The 15600-nt window shown below is 65.8% G+C and overlaps 2 protein-coding genes across 3 annotated transcripts; one reads left to right on the top strand and one right to left on the bottom strand.

The window, feature by feature from the left end:
- Positions 1–2100: 2100 nt before the first annotated feature.
- On the bottom strand, positions 2101–6163 carry LOC120242727 (collagen alpha-1(I) chain-like). Its single transcript, XM_039248642.1, has 5 exons — positions 6093–6163; positions 4234–5592; positions 3547–3861; positions 3168–3370; positions 2101–2195 (listed from the first exon to the last, which is right to left on the bottom strand). Exons 1-5 carry the CDS (start codon positions 6161–6163, stop codon positions 2101–2103), a joined length of 2043 nt encoding a protein of 680 aa, XP_039104573.1.
- On the top strand, positions 5231–13498 carry GATA2 (GATA binding protein 2). Of its 2 annotated transcripts, none has more exons than XM_039248621.1 (6): positions 5231–5444; positions 6112–6390; positions 6814–7455; positions 9085–9227; positions 11053–11178; positions 11629–13498. In XM_039248621.1, the coding sequence occupies exons 2-6, from the start codon at positions 6162–6164 to the stop codon at positions 11926–11928; spliced, it is 1440 nt and encodes a 479-aa protein (XP_039104552.1). In that variant the 5' UTR covers positions 5231–5444; positions 6112–6161; the 3' UTR covers positions 11929–13498. The 2 variants fall into 2 exon arrangements, with proteins under 2 accessions (XP_039104552.1, XP_039104550.1); XM_039248619.1 differs by having other exon boundaries at positions 5234–5444; positions 9082–9227.
- The last annotated feature ends 2102 nt before the right edge of the window (positions 13499–15600 follow it).

The following is a 15600-nucleotide window of genomic DNA, read 5'->3' as shown; positions in this document are numbered from 1 at the left end:
TGTCGAAATAAAAAGCGGCGGCCGCTGCGGCCGGGGGAGGGGAGGGGAGGCCGCGGGAGCGAGAGGGAGGTAGCGAGGCCAGCGCCGCCGGGCTCGCCGATCTCCGGGCTGCGGGCGCCCCCACCCCCGCCGGCCCCCGCCGGCCCCGGGCGAACAAAAGCGGCCCGCGGCGCACCATGCGGCCACTCGGCGCGCCACCCGGGCCCTGCTGCTGAGCGCGCCCGCAGCCCGCGCCGGGTCCCGCGGCCCAGCTCGCCGCGCACCGCGCCGTGCGCCCCGCTCCGCCCCGGCCCCGTCCACCCGGGGGCGCCGCCGCCGCACCTCGCCCGGTAAGTGCCCCCGCCTCCGCCTGGCCCCGGGGCCCCTTCGGTCCCCAGGTTTGAACCAGCCGGCCCCCTAGGCCCAGTCCGCCTGGCCCCGCGGCCCCTGGTACGTGGCCTTCGGGGTTCGCCCTGGTCCTGCCAGCGCTCGAACCCCAGGTCACAGGGGCCTGACACTGAGGGAGCGTCTGCGGAGTCGAGGACAGTAGGCCGCGCCGGGCCTCTTGTTTTCCCATTTCTCGGATGCAGCCGCACACAGGCCGCGAGCCCCGGTTATTCCCAGTGCCTCGCCAAGCGCCCCACCTCCCGGCCCCCGAGCCGGGGTCTTTGTCTCGGCCGCCCCCGCCTCCGGGCCCAGGCGGCGGAGGCGCCCAGGCCCGGCCGCCGAGCCGCGGCTGCACCTGCCGGCTGGTCCCGTGCGCCGGCTTTGCGCGGCTTAACCCGGCTCGCTCCCGCGTGCGCCCCCGCTCGCCGCGCCCCGCGGCCCTTTATGCTGTGCGGCTGGGGTGCGGCTGGGGGAGCGCGCCGAGCCGGGGAGTCTCCCCCCGGCCCCAAGCCGGAGCCGAATCTGTTTAGTGGGATTTCAATAAGAATGGGGCCGCCGCGGGCTCCGAGATCTGCCGCCGGGAGGCGTAGACGGCGGCGGGCGATCCGGGTGTGTCTGGACGCCGGGCATTCAGGAGCTCTCCGCGGCCGCCAGGCTTGAACTCCAGGCTGCCCCAGCCGCGAGGGGCGGGATCCGGCGTTCAGGGCCCCCGGGAGTGGCAGCCGCTCCTTTCCCGGAAAACACGGAAGGAAATTCGTTGTTTTGGAAAAAGCTACGTCTCCCGGGGATCGGGAACATCTGGCGGTGAGCTCCGGGTCTACACAGGCACCTAGCGCTGGGATCCGTTTATGAGTAGGCAGGATTGGGGAACCAGGTAGGGCCATTGCGGCTACCCAGGCGTCTGGAGAGAGTTTCCCAGCCGGGCTGACAAATTGCAAACAAATTGCGTCTAAGGAAAGGGATTTGCCAGTTGTCAGGCTGCGGGGCCGCAGGACCGCCTGGCGCTGAGTGAGCCGCGCCTGTTCTGGAAGGAGGCAGGAGCGCTGCCCGATTGTCTGCAGGTCTCAGCAGGGTCTAGGGGGGAGGCTGGCTGGCTGGAGGGGGGTGGTTGGACCCCCAAAAGGACACACAGGATCTCCCAGGCATCTCGGCCCAGGGCGCGGAGACTTCTCCGGCCCGGGTTTTACGATTCAAAACAGCCCCAGAGACGTAAGGCGTGGGAGAGCCATCATGGAGGCCAGAGGAGAGGGAGTCTTCACATTCGGGGGGCTGGAAATGAACCCCAGCGAGCAGAAGGGGCTGTTGGAGTCCGGGTCCCTCCCGTACAGAACCCCTTCCGGGGAGAATGGTTGGTTGCAGGCCTGAGCAGATTTGAGGCCTCACCCTATGGGGACCTGTGAACCCCCCTGGCTAAAGCGGGCTCCCTCTTCCTCCTCAGCACCCCTCAAGGCACATTGCCAGCGTGGGGCTCAGAGGTCGCCAGGTTGCCAATTAAATATCCCCACGGAAGGCAGTCCTTAAGAAAACGGATTTCTTTGAGTCTCCCCTCCACCGCTGGCCACTGAGATGCCCGTAAGAAAAGGGGGGAAGAATTAGGTTACAAAGAGAGGGCAAACTTTCGGTCCCAGAGGGGCCACCTTGGATGAGGGAAGTTTAAACAAAGGGCACGGAGGGGAGGGCTATGTGGGACCGGGGCGGAGAGCTGAGGGCCGCGGCCCAGGCCGGCGAGGCCCTCTAGAAAGTGGCCTCGGAACCCTGCTCCTCCAGCTTCCGGGAGAAAGCATCTTGAGCTGTTAGGACCCATGCTTTCTCGGGGACTCTCAGGCCACCTGAAAAAGGCAGTTGGAGCATTCAGTATCTCTGCTGCCCGTCCCCAGTCCTTCCTGAAGGCTCGTTCGCACGTAAGGAAAGTGACAGCTTCTCGGTGCGATCAAAAGGCAGCGCCCGCATTAGCAATAACCCTTGGAAACGAACAAAAACATGAAAAAGGGAACGTGTCCCTCTGAAGGCTTTCTGGGGACCCTGAAGACCGAGGCTATACACCGAAATAAATCTGCTCTTCTCAGATGTGAGAGTGCCCCCCCCCGCAATCCCTGCTGATTTGGGGGGCCGCCCTGAGCCTCCCCCGACGTTTGTTTGGGTTTAAGTGATAGATAGGATGGCCTCCCCTGCCTCCTGGGCAAGACGCCGGACCAGGGATGGTGGAGGTGTGTTTCACGGCCGCTGGGCCTCCGGCTGCCCGGCGCCCCCCGTTCTCTCCCAGGCGGGTTCGTTCCTGCGGGAGAAGGCGGGAGTCCCGCGTCCAGCGCAGGCGCCCCAACCCAGTGAAGGCCTCGGCCAAGCCGGCTGCCTGCCTGCCTGCCTTTTGGAGGAAGGCCGCCCCGGGGCCTCATGAGACCTGGCAAGCCTCCCTTTCCCCCCCCCCCCCCCCACGCCCGGATTGCGAGAAGGGAGACTGGTGCCCGTCTCCCGAGGCCCCCGCTCAAGCATTGCTTAACTGCCCTGCTAAGCTCCTCTGTGCGGCGATTTTCTGAGCCGCGAAGCGGGTAATTAAATCCCCGCCGGCGCTCGCCTCTGCGCCAGGCCAGCGGGTCGCTCGGGGCTGCCGCCCAGGCGGGGGCCCGGCCAGGCGGGACACCCCCACGCCAGCCCTGGCCCGAGACGCTGCCCCAGGGGGGGCTTCAGGTGGCCTCGGAGGGGCTTTTGGCGGAGCTCCTAAGGATGAAACTGCAGACCCAACCAGACCCACCCAGAACGGGGGAAATTTGAACCTCGCCTTTGGGGAGAATAAAGCGAATTACCTGCTTTCCCGAGCGCGCGGAGGGGCCGCCTCCCCGCGAGCCAGGGCGCGGGTCGCAGGGCCCCGCGCGTCTGCTCGGCTCCGGCGTCCACGGCCCGGTCCGGCTCGGCTGCTCCCGCCTGGGGCCCGGGGCTCGAGCTGGCGGCAGTCTCGCCCGACACCCGGGATTGTCCGGGGGTGCCGGGGTCTTTGATAAATAAGCTCCTGTAGGTTCCGGGGACGCAAAACGGTCTCGAGGCTCCGACGATCGCGTTTTACGCGTTGATGAAGAGCCATCAGCTAAAGGCAGGGAGGAGAGACAGACGAACAGAGAGGCCGCCGGTCCGGGCCGACCGCGCGCGTTTCGGGGAGCATGAGCCGGGGGCACGGAGGCCGATCACCTGCCCGGCCTGGCCTCGCCGTCCCGCTCCGGGTCCCGGCGCTGCATGCGGCGGGCGCCGGCCTGCTCTTCTGCGGCCGGAGCCCCGAGCGCCCCGGGCCGGCCCCGCGCGCCCCGGAGCCAGCGGAGCCCCGCGCGCCCCGGAGCCCGCCGAGCGGGGGGCGCAGCGGCCGGACGCGCGGGTGTCAGCCCGAGGGGGCTCCGCGCCTCCGGTCCCGCGTCTCTACCCGCGCCGGGGCCTCGCACGGATCCACGCACAGCCGGACGCAGAAGCCCCGGGGCTGTGCCCGCGGCCCGGGCGCGGCCCGGGGCTGGTCTGGGAGAGGGCGACGCGCGCTCCGCGGCGCTGGGCCCGGCCGGGGCCCCCCCACCCCCAGAGCCGAGGGGACCGAGGGCTTTCCTCCCTCCTCGGATTATTAAAAAGTTCATTTCCTGGCGAATCGGGTGACGTCAGGGGCCCGGCGTCGCGGTGGCGGGGCCGCCCGGCCGGAGAAGCCGCCTCCAGTTACCCAATTACCGACTGTCAATCCCGCCGCCCCTCCCCCGCCCTCCCGGGGGCGGCCCGGACCCCCGCCCGCGCCCCTGTCCGGACCCACCCCGGGTCCCTCTGGGCTCCTAGTCCGAGAGCCGCAGACCCAGCTAAGGGATCGGGGCTGGAGGACGACGATGGTCCCCCCGTGCCCCGCACCTGTCTCGACACCCCGAAGTTCTTTGTTTCCGACCCCCTCCCCCCTCGTCGACCGTAGGCCCCCGTGGAGCCTCGGTCTCGCCGTCTGAGCAATGGGAGACGGCGAGGGGAGCTGTGCACGGGGCCACTCCGCCCTCGGAGCGGGGTCTCTGCGCGGGGGGTGCGGAGAGCAGTTCCAGGTGACTTCGGGGACAGAGGTCGCCGTCTGTGGCCTGCCTCTCCCCAGGGGCCGCCTCGGGGACCCCCGGGAGGGAAAAATGCCTCCTCCTGCCCGGAGGCGTCTCCTGCGAGCCGGCGCCGGCGCCAGCCCGGGTCTCCGCGGCCTCGCCCCAGGCAGTTCGGCCCGTTGGTCTGCGAAGGCCACGCCCGGGAAGGGGACGCCCCCTCCCCCTCTCCGGAGCCGCCGGCCCGGCCACCCCCACCCCGTCGAGCACAGTCCTGAGCGGCCTCCGGTCCGGGGCCCCGCGGCCCGCTGAGCCCGGCGGCCGCTGCCCTCCGCCCTGCCGCCCCGAAGCTGTGCCCCCGCCCTGCTCAGCCGCGGCCCGAGTCGGGGGGAGGGAACCGTCCGGGTCGGGGGCTGGGACCCCCGGCCGGCCCCGCTCAGTGGTGAAGGAGGTGGGGTCCGGGAGAGCGGAGGGGCGGGGGTCCTGCGAGCGGACGCCCAGACGGCCCGAGGGCGCGGGACGCGGGCTCCCGGGCAGGGGGTGCCCGGTTGGAGGCGGGTGGTTCCTGGGGAGGCGGCCTTGGGGGAGGCGGGTCCCGGAGCGTCCGCAGGAGGGGGCGCAGCGGCCGGCCGGTGGGTGAGGGTCCGGGCGGGGGGCGCGGGCAGCAGGGGCCGCCGGGAGGGCGCGGGGAGGGGGCCCGCGGGCGGAGGGGGGCAGGCGCGGCGGGTCAGCCCGGGAGTCCGGCGGTCCGGGAGTCGCGGGCGCAGCCAATGGGGGGCGGAGGCTGGGCGGCGCGCGGCGCTGATTGGCTGGCGCGGGCTTCTTAGGCGTGCGCGGCCCCCGCTTCATGTCTGTGCCGGAGCCGCGAGCTGGCGCCAGGGCGGCCGGAGGATGCCGAGGGGCCGCAGCCGGGCGGGCCCGGGGCCGAGGCGCGCGCTCTCCCCCGCTCGCACGCCGTGAGCCCAGCCGCCCGCCGCTCGCGGGGCCCCCGCCGGCGCTGAGCCCCGTCCCCGAGGCCGCGGCCCCCCTCCCTGCGGCGCTGCGTGTGTAAGTTTGGGGCGCGAGGGCTGGCGGGGGGCCGGGGGCGCGCCAAGCTCGGAGAGGTGTCTTCGGGGGCTCCAGGCCGGGGCCCGGCTTCGGGTGGCTGCTTTGGTTGCCTCGGTGCGAGGGCCTGACTGTGCCGCCCGGGAGTGAGCTGGGGGGGCGGAGGGGGGGGCTGGCTCCCAGCCGCTGGGGCTGCGCGTGTGTGTCGCGGGGGGGGGGGGGGGGGTCGTCAAGTTGGTACGTGCCTCCGGCGCCGCGTGTAGGTATGTGCGGGTCTCTAGGGTCGTGTGCCCAGTGGGTGCCCAGGAGCCTATCTCCAACTTTTAGTGTGTGTTTATGTGTTTGCGTACCGGGGAGGAGGGGGGCCCGTGTGAGTGTCCGGCTTAAAGCGACACTCTGTGTGTGTTGGGGTAACCGGTGCCGGGGCTGGTCCCCGCGCGTGACCCGGGCTGCGGCTCCGGGGCCGGGGGTGCCCATGCGAATGCGAGCGGCTGGACGGTCTCCTCCGCCTTCCTTTCGTTTTGAGCCGGGAGCTTTCCTCCCACCCGGGACTGCGCCTCGGCTGCGCTCCTCTGGGGCGCGGCGGCGCGCGGGACCCCGCGTGGGGGGGCTCGGGGGAGGGGGCGTCGGGCCCGTGGCGGCGCCCCTCACGCCCCCTCCCTCCGCGCAGGGCCGCCGCCGCCGCCGCCTCGGCCCGGACCCCAGCCTCCGCCGCCGGCCATGGAGGTGGCGCCGGAGCAGCCGCGCTGGATGGCGCACCCCGCCGTGCTGAACGCGCAGCACCCCGACTCGCACCACCCGGGCCTGGCGCACAACTACATGGAGCCCGCGCAGCTGCTGCCGCCCGACGAGGTGGACGTCTTCTTCAACCACCTGGACTCGCAGGGCAACCCCTACTACGCCAACCCGGCCCACGCGCGGGCGCGCGTCTCCTACAGCCCCGCGCACGGTGAGCGCGAGGCCGCTGGGGGGACCCGGGCGCCGGGCGCGGGAGGGCGGAGGCCCGGCCGCCTGCTTCCCGGATGTGCGGCCCGCGGGACTCGAAGCCGCTGCAACGTCGCGGCGGGAAAGGTGGCGGCGGCGGCCTCCGGAGGGGGGTCTGGGCTCCGTGGGGTTTTCGCCCGTTTCCAGCCGGCCCCGTGGGGGGGGGCGGTGGTTCCCTCGAGGGCCCTGGTCCAGCGAGGCTCCTTCTGTGCCGCTTGCCCTTCAGCTCCGGACTGACATCCTTGATTATTGCCGGCCGGGGTGTCATGTGTCTGGGTTTCTTCCAGAAGAAGGTCACTGCTCGTTGTTTTGGGAGTTGGGGTCCCGGGCGTCCGTCGCGGCGCGCCTTGGCCTCTGCGCACCCTGAGCCCCCTCTGTCCTTCCCCAGCCCGCCTGACCGGAGGCCAGATGTGTCGCCCGCACTTGTTGCACAGCCCGGGACTGCCCTGGCTCGACGGGGGGAAGGCCGCGCTCTCGGCGGCCGCCGCGCACCACCACAACCCCTGGACGGTGAACCCCTTCTCCAAGGCGCCGCTGCACCCTTCAGCCGCCGGGGGCCCCGGAGGCCCCCTCTCCGTGTACCCCGGGGCGGGGGGCGGCAGCGGGGGCGGCAGCGGGGGCTCCGTGGCCTCCCTCACCCCCACGGCAGCCCACTCTGGCTCCCACCTCTTCGGCTTCCCACCCACGCCGCCCAAGGAAGTGTCCCCGGACCCCAGCACCGGGGCTGCCTCTCCAGCCTCCTCTTCGGCCGGGGGGAGCGCAGCCCGTGGGGAGGACAAGGATGGCGTCAAGTACCAGGTGTCACTGACCGATAGCATGAAGATGGAGAGCGGCAGCCCTCTGCGCCCAGGCCTGGCCGCCATGGGCACCCAGCCCGCCACACACCACCCCATCCCCACCTACCCCTCCTACGTGCCCGCCGCCGCCGCTCACGACTACAGCAGCGGACTCTTTCACCCCGGAGGCTTCCTGGGCGGCCCCGCCTCCAGCTTCACCCCTAAGCAGCGCAGCAAGGCCCGCTCCTGTTCAGGTAAAGGCAGGTGCCAGGGACCTAGTGGGAGAGGGGATGGTCTGTGCTTTTGTGCGTGTGTGGGGGGGGGCTCTGATATGGGAGATGGGGCCATGTCAGCCTTCCAGATCTGGGGATGGGTGATGGGAGTCTCTAGTAGACCCCAGAATGGGGGAGCGGGAGCCCTAAAACTTGTGTCCTTCCCCTGACTGTTCCTGGTCACCCCCAAAGTTTATTTCCCTTCCCCCCCTCCTCACCCTCCCTCCAAGCTTGGCCACTGCCAGGCTGAACACCGGCCGGGAATTCCCCCTTCCCTTCCCTTCCCTTCCCTGAATCTTAAGTGAACGTTTGAGGAGCCTCTTGACCTGTGTGAGAGAACGCAGTAGCAAGTGACAGCAAGGACGCTGTGTTTAGTGTCTTCGTGTGTGTGTCTGCTGTGGGCGCATGTAGACGCCCCCGACCCTCCAGGAATCTGGTTCTCCAGCTCGGTCAGTCCAGATCTTGGGATTTCGACGTTTCCCAATCTCCTGGGGCGATTTCCCCCAAAGCAACATTCCCGGGACTTGTTCCTGCTCCCTGCCCCCCCCGCCCCCCCCCGCCCCCCGCGTGTCCTTCACTCCCCCTCCCCCCGGAGGAGGCTGGAGCGAGTTTGCCGAGGTTTGCCGGAGGAGACGGCTGGGGCCACGCTGGTTTCCCCAAGCGTCCGGCCAGGGAGCAGAAGCCGGTCGGGGCTTTCGCTCCCTACCCATCCCTTTAAGCCAAGGAAGGAGATTTTGTTAAAACTTTTTACAACCTTTCCTTGCCCGTATATACCGACAATTTAGCTTCACCTAAATGGGGAAAAAATTTCCCCGGCAACACGATGCCAAGGCTGCGGGGCCTGAGTGCCCCCGCCGCCGCCGGTACCCGGCTCGGCCCCACCTCCGGGCCCTGTGCTCGGGCTGCCTTGCCTCACCTCAGCCCTTTCCCCCAAGTTCGTTGTACGTTCTATCTGAATCCCAGATGGCCTTTTAGCAGCAACAACAACAAAACCCAAAAACACCGCCGCCGGCCGACCAAGGTCACCTGGCCAACTTGGCCTCAAAACGAAAGGGCTCAGGATTTATTTTATTTTAAAGAACAACACCTTGTGTCGGAGTCCAGGGCTGAATTCTGGGCCTCGGGCAGCTGGGCACCAGGAAGGAAATTCCGCTGCCCGGAGAACGGAGAGAGGGCTGAGGGCGCAGGACGCCGAGCAGGGAGTCGGAAGGTGGGGAGAAGGAGACGGAGAGCAAAGCTAGAAAGCGAGGCAGAGGCGGCCCCGGCCGGCGGGTCGAGCTGGGCGACCCCTGGCACCGCCCTGCCCTGGGCAGAGTTCGAACCCCTGGGGCCCTGGGCCCGCTCCTCCTGCCTGCCCCGCTTCCCTTCCTTCAAGAGAGGATTTTGAAGAGGGAGACTTGGCCTTCGAGCTCCTCTCCGACTCCCCTCCTTTGGGGGTGGGGGGGGCCTCCTCCGGGTCCCTCTTCCTGCCCGGGGTCGGAGCTAAAAGTCAGCCCCTGAAGCAGCCTGGCCGAGGCGACCGCTGCCTGTTGGCGCCGGCACACCCCTGCCTCTCTCCTGTGACCTTGTCCGTTCAGTGCGCGGGTGTGTCTCCCTGTCCCCCTTCAGAAGGCCGGGAATGCGTCAACTGTGGGGCCACGGCCACCCCTCTCTGGCGGCGGGACGGCACCGGGCACTACCTGTGCAACGCCTGCGGGCTCTACCACAAGATGAATGGGCAGAACCGGCCGCTCATCAAGCCCAAGCGGAGACTGGTAGGCGCGGGCGGCAGGTGGCGGGGGAGGGGGCGGCGGGGGGGCAGCGCCCCTCCGCTAACCTGGACACGGGAGCCGGCAATTTATTTAAAAAATAATAGTAACGCCACCAGACCCTTCAAATGCAGCTGCTTGGCCTCTTGAAATCCTTTTATCATTTAAATCACTTGGGGTCACCCTTCTTTTAGGCCAGATTGCTTCAGGCCGGATTTCCCCCCCTCCACGGCCCATCAGGTACCCTCACGCCCCCGACCTCGGGGGGTTCCCAAAGTCGGCCGTCCAAGGGGCGCAGCTCCTGTCCCCTGGCCTCCGTTGAGCGCTCTTTAAAAATAGGGCCATGAAGTAATCTTCCCTGTCGCCCAGAACACAGTCTGCTCGCGCTTATTTAAATAAAACACACACTCACACCAGCCACCAAAAAACCTGCCCCTTATTTATTATTTTTCCATGGAGTCACCTATACTGTGTATTTTCATTTGAGTGATTTAAAAAAATGCCCTTTCGGATCCCCTGCCCGAGTTTCCTATCCGGACATCTGCAGCCTGAAGATAAGGAAACTTCGCGTATCTGTTTCCGGACTCCGCGAGTTTTAGAGCCTCTCCTCGGCTCAGTCCTGCCTCTCGCTGGGCTGTTTTGAAATTTCTAATACCCTCCGCTCTGCAAATAATGCGTAAAATGCTAAGAATAATAAATATATTTTTTTTTCAGGGCGAAGTGATTTACGAGGCTTAAATCGCTTGCCGCTTTGGGGGCCCCCTTTTTCCCCCCCGCCCTGAGCGAGGGCGGGGTGAGGGCCCGGGTGGGGGCAGGGGCGGAGGATACCGTGTTGGCCCCTGAGTCAGAATTCCAGCTTCAGGCTGCTTACTCACCCTCCCCCTCCCCGCCCCCCGGCAGGTCCCTGGTCTCCGCGAGGCCGCCGGCCTCTGCTGGCCTCACCCCCACCCGGCCCTGCCTGCGGTTCCTTGGGGACAGGCACGTCTGTCACCGCGGGGCTGGGCTGGTGGGCCCACAAGAGATCTGCCTTCTGGGCTTGAAGACTCTCTGACTCTCTCGTTAGGAGCCTTCAGCTCCCTTTTCCGGAAACCAGGCAGGCGCTCCTTCCCAGGCTCCTCTGGCCGCATTCCCCGAGGGGTGCGGGGCAGTTAGCGCCCCGTGGTTTGGGCCACGGGCTGCGGGGCTGGAGGATGACGATGACCCCCCTCCCCCCTTCCTGAGCACTGTGGTGACGGAAACGTTCTGGGTCTGCACCGCCCGCGATGGTTGTGACTGTCGATTCCCTGAGATGCGGCTGTGCAGTGGGGGACAGGTTTCTGATTTCATTAAACTGTAGTTGAGGTGACTTTAAACAGCCCCGCCTGGCTAGCGGCCAGCACACTGGACGCTGCAGCTCTAGGACCCCAAACACCCGCCGTGCCTGCCCCCGCCCCAGACGCGCTGTCACACCCAGGCCTGTGAGGTGTGGAGAGTCCGCTCCAGACCCAGGGGCTCGCGGGGGCCTCAGCCAGCCTTCTAAACCAGAGCCCCTCTCAGAGCCTCAGTTTCCCCATTTATAAGGGTCAGTTTGACGGTTGGGAGCGGAGGCTGATTTTTCCTTTCGGCTCCGGCGCCCCTGGTTGATTCTGATCTCAGGCTTCTGAGAGTTTCTTTATTCAAAGTTCTGCGATGGCATCGGTCTCAGATTCTGAAGTTCCACGGCTTCTGAGATGCTTGGGTTCCCCTGTGAGATTTCCCGGCTCCTGTCGCAGGGGCTTGGGGTGGGGGCCGGGGAGGGGGGTCGAGGTGGGGCATGAGAGCCCCGCCTGCTGACGCCGCCCCCCTCCCCCAGTCGGCCGCCAGGAGAGCCGGCACCTGTTGTGCGAATTGTCAGACGACAACCACCACCTTATGGCGCCGAAACGCCAACGGGGACCCCGTCTGCAACGCCTGTGGCCTCTACTACAAGCTGCACAATGTGAGTCCCCGCCCCGCCCCTCCCTGGGGAGCTCTTGCTGCCAGGCACGGGGCCCCAGCCACAGTCTCCAGCCGGCTTGGCTTGGGAGGTGCCAGAGGGCTTCCCATAAGAGGGGGCAAGCTGGCTGCACGTGTGGCCCCCACCGCGGCCCTCTGGGGAAGTCGTGTCCCTTTAAAACAAAAGGAGGGTGTGGAGTTCGGTTGTGTCGAGGGGGCAGTGGTGGCACTTAGTGGGCTCAATGCCCGCCCCCCGCCAGGCCTGCGGGTCCCACCCGGTGAAAGATCTTTCTTGAAAGGGACTCATGCTGGTGGGAAGACCACGCCAGGCCGAGGGCGTTTGCAAGTGGGGCCTGAACCCAGACCTGCCTTTCGGGCCTTGGGGAAGCTGGGGGTGCGGTCTCGTTCTGGGAAAAAGCCAGCCCCCCCCTGAAGGCTTTGGGGTTGCCTGCAGGTGAACAGGCCACTGACCATGAAGAAGGAGGGGATCCAGACTAGGAACCGGAAGATGTCCACCAAGTCCAAGAAGAGCAAGAAAGGCGCCGAGTGCTTCGAGGAGCTGTCCAAGTGCATGCAGGAGAAGACCTCCCCCTTCAGCGCCGCCGCCCTGGCCGGACACGTGGCGCCCGTGGGCCACCTCCCGCCCTTCAGCCACTCGGGGCACCTCCTGCCCACCCCAACGCCCATCCACCCCTCCTCCAGCCTCTCCTTTGGCCACCCCCACCCATCCAGCATGGTGACTGCCATGGGCTAGGGACAGCCGCCCGCAGACGGACGGACGGACAGGGTGGGGGCCAAACCCGCAGCGGCCTGCCCTTCCCCGCACACTGACGCCGCCCCCGCCGGCCCGGCCGGAGCCCCGCGCTGCCTCGGCCTCCCGGTCGCTGGGAACATCCTCACGCAGGCTGGGGGGCGGCCTCGGCCCGGCCCACCGCCCAGGTGGGGTTTCCGTCACGGACGATTGTTCGGAGAACAGAACGGACAACTTTATGAAGAGGAAGAGGAGGGAGGCAGGGGACAAATGAAGAGCCCTGTTTTCAGGAGGGGCAGGGCGTAGGCAAAAGTAATTTATTTTGCTCTTGGGACCGGGACGCCCTAAGTTCCCGGGGTCTGGTTTCTTGCGCCAAGTGCCGCTCGGCCCGCCTGCTTGCCAGGGCTCCGCGGGGCAGGTGTGCAGGGCGGGGGGGGGGGGCCCGGCCCGCGCCTTCCCCTCGGGCTTCCCTCTGTGAGACAGCTGGAGCCGGGGCGGCCTGAGCAGGGACAGCGGGGCCACCAGCGGCCTGGGGAGGCTGGGCGGCGCGAGCCCTGGCGGCCGGGCCCTGGAGGGCAGAGACAATCATGGGCGGTCCTGCGTAGATTCCCAGGCCGGGGCTGGGTCACAGGAAGGAAACAACATTTTCTTGAGAGGGGAAATGTCTCCCAGATCGCTCCCCGGGCTCTCAGGCCGAAGCTGGTGTGACTGTGTCCCCGTAACGAGCCTGAGCCACAGCCTGACTCCTCTCGCCAGGTGGACCCTCTGTACATACGTCCTTTTTTCTGCTATAAGCCCGCAGCCGCCTTCCCTCCCACTCTGAGACAAAAGAAAAAAATATATATATATACAAAAGACTGCATAAGCTCAACTCGCTGAGGAGTTACTTGTTTTATTTTTAAACTCATTTTGGGTCCAGTCAATTGTACGTTGCCGCAGAAGTAATTGCTGTAGAAAGGAATAAAACCTACAAACCAAGGCTGTAGCTTCGCAATTATTTTTGGAAGAGTTCTTGGATCCCACAGCCCTCGAAAGGGGTGGGGGGCGGGGGCCTGGGGAGGGGCCGTGGCTGCCCTTGCCTCCAGGGGCTGGTCTGGCAGGTGGGGAGGCAGGAGCTGGGGGGTGGGTCCGGGGAGAGGCCACCACCCTGCTGGGGCCCCTGAAGACACTCTGCTTTGCTGTGGCTGTTCTGGATCCTTCCCAAGGTACAGCTGTACAGAACCGTGCCCGGCTTAGGTTCCGTCTGCGGAGGTGGTGGGGGGCGTCGGCCGGCGGGGCGGGGTAGGGGCCGGCCCGGGAAGAGGATTGTGCCGATGTAGTCGACCAAGTGCAATATGGGCGGGCGATCGCTGGGGGGGCACTTATTTTGTACTCGTGTCCGCATAGGAGAGAGAATCCGCAGTATTTTCTGTTTTTCGGTTTTATTTCGCTTGTTTTATTTTGGATTAGTGAACTAAGTTATTGTTAATTATGTACAACATTTATATATTGTCTGTAAAAAAGTTGTATGCTACCCTCCTATCCCTTTGGAGTGAATACTGTTAAGAATAATAAAATACTTTTTGTGAATGCCTCTGGCCGGCCCTGCGTGTTGGGGGGGGGGGGGCAGTGGTGGGATCCACCTGGTCCTACGGCCCAGGGATTTGGAGAGACGGGCTCCTGAAATAGGGGGCGGGCTCCCGTCTGGCTGGGGTCTGAGACCCCGATCCCCTGCCCCTGCATTGCCCCTCATTGTCATCTCGATGGGGGCCCTGGTGGCTGGGTGGAGGCTGGGGAGACCCGGGGAGGCCATGTTTCTCCAGCCTTTACACACTGATCATTGTCCACAGGTTCCTGGGGCTCACGTAGAAGCCAGCAAGGACTGGCCCCACCCTGTCCCCATCCGCTCCCTCCCAGACGATCAGCTCTCGTTTCTGAGCTCTTTGGTCCTCAACGTTCCTGTTCATCGACAGATCTGATCACCAGTGTGTTTGATCACCAATGTCATTGATTGCTGCCATCCTCAGTCAACAAGGCCGGCCATTGGAGATAGATAGCCACCATGACTGATATTCTTGGTCAGTGACCTGTCTGATCACCAGAGCCGGTGACCCTAGACATCTGATGACTAACAACGGGTCACCAACGCTCAATCACCAGTATTTTATCAGTACCTCTGACAGTGACGTGTCTGGTCACCGACAGCCACAAAATGTGCCTTCCAGTGTGCGGGGCCCCAGTGCAGTCCGTCATCAATGTCCTAGTTCATCAAGGAGCATCATCACCGAGGTCACTGGCCCATGTTTTTCTAATCGTTGATAGACCTGAGCACTCACATGTGTCTCCAGCATCACCATCACACGCTTTTCATCACCAGTGCCTCCTTAACAATGACTTTGGTTGCTTGTCTCTGGTCATCAACATCTCTAACCAGCAATGAGCCCGATGACCAATGTCACTGATCATGGGATCCTCTTCGATATCAAGTTTTCTTGATGGTTGGCACGGTTGCCAGTGGCTCTGGGGCCCAACATCTCTGGCTCCTTGGTGTGAATCACCCAGGTCTCTAAGTGTCCAGCGTAGGGACTGTGGAGTCTCGTCTTCCAAGACCCCAGGACCACTGTCCCTTGTATCCTGACTGCCAGCCCCCTGGGCATCAGTATCACCAGTGTCCTGGGTCACTAAATTCTCTAACCATCGCTGCCTCTGGTTCCCAGGAGATCACCCACCACCGGGATCTCTGGAGTCTCTAGCCCTTGAGTGTGATCACTGATGTCCCCTGTCCAACCAGGCGTCAGGACGAGGAGCACCAGATGCTTCCGTCACTGACGTCCCCGTTGCCCACGCCCTCATGTCCCAGAGCAGTGGTGAGGGACATATGCAACCCAGGGCCGTGCTGGTCGCCGGGACCTCTGAGCAACGTCCGTGCGCAGCCACCGCCTCCGATCATGTGCTCGAATGATGTCACCTTCCGTGACGCCACCGTCTCTCTCTAATGACGTTACTCTGTTCATACGTCCCTGACGGATGACCTCTTTAGGCCCCAGTCGCCGTCTCTGGTACCCTGAGTCCTTGACGATTGGGCTCTCTGATGGCCAGCCTCCTTGTGCCCTGCAGACTGCTGTGCTGGCGTGCTGGGGCCGGGGCGGCGACAGCCTGTGCAGGCCAGCGTGCCTCCTGGGAAGGCCCAGATGCCTCAGGCCGCCAGGATCGAGCAGGAGCAGCATTCCTGGGACTGTGACTCGGGAGCCCTGGGCGCCTGCAGTGACACCACCAGCCTCCACATCCTTTCCGTGTAGAATAGAAACCTAGAACAGGCGGGAATGGCCCGGTGTGTAGCTGGCTGTGCGCTTGCCTGCCCGTCTGAACCCACGGGGCCCTCTCAGCGCCCCCCAGGTCGCCGCATCCTGGCCTCCCCTCCCCCATCAGCTATAGGCACGCGGGCACGCGCAGGGATGGCGCTGCCCTTCAGTGCCCTGGCTCTCGACGGGATTGTGTGTCTGTGGGATCCTGTACTCACGTGTGTGCACATGTGTGTGCCTGCTGACCACTTCCTCCTCACCAGGCAGGGTTCCGGGCATGGGGGCCACGCCACCACAGGAAATAAACAAGAATTCGTCCCTTTGGAGGAGCTCACCTTCTTAATAGTTAGGCCCCTGGCAAACAGTCCCATTGCCTGGCCCCCAAATCCAGAGC

The sequence above is a fragment of the Hyaena hyaena genome, unplaced genomic scaffold, assembly GCF_003009895.1.
Source record: "Hyaena hyaena isolate Hyena2069 unplaced genomic scaffold, ASM300989v1 scaffold_316, whole genome shotgun sequence".
Lineage (NCBI taxonomy): Eukaryota > Metazoa > Chordata > Mammalia > Carnivora > Hyaenidae > Hyaena > Hyaena hyaena.
This window is presented reverse-complemented; position numbering and strand designations above follow the sequence as displayed.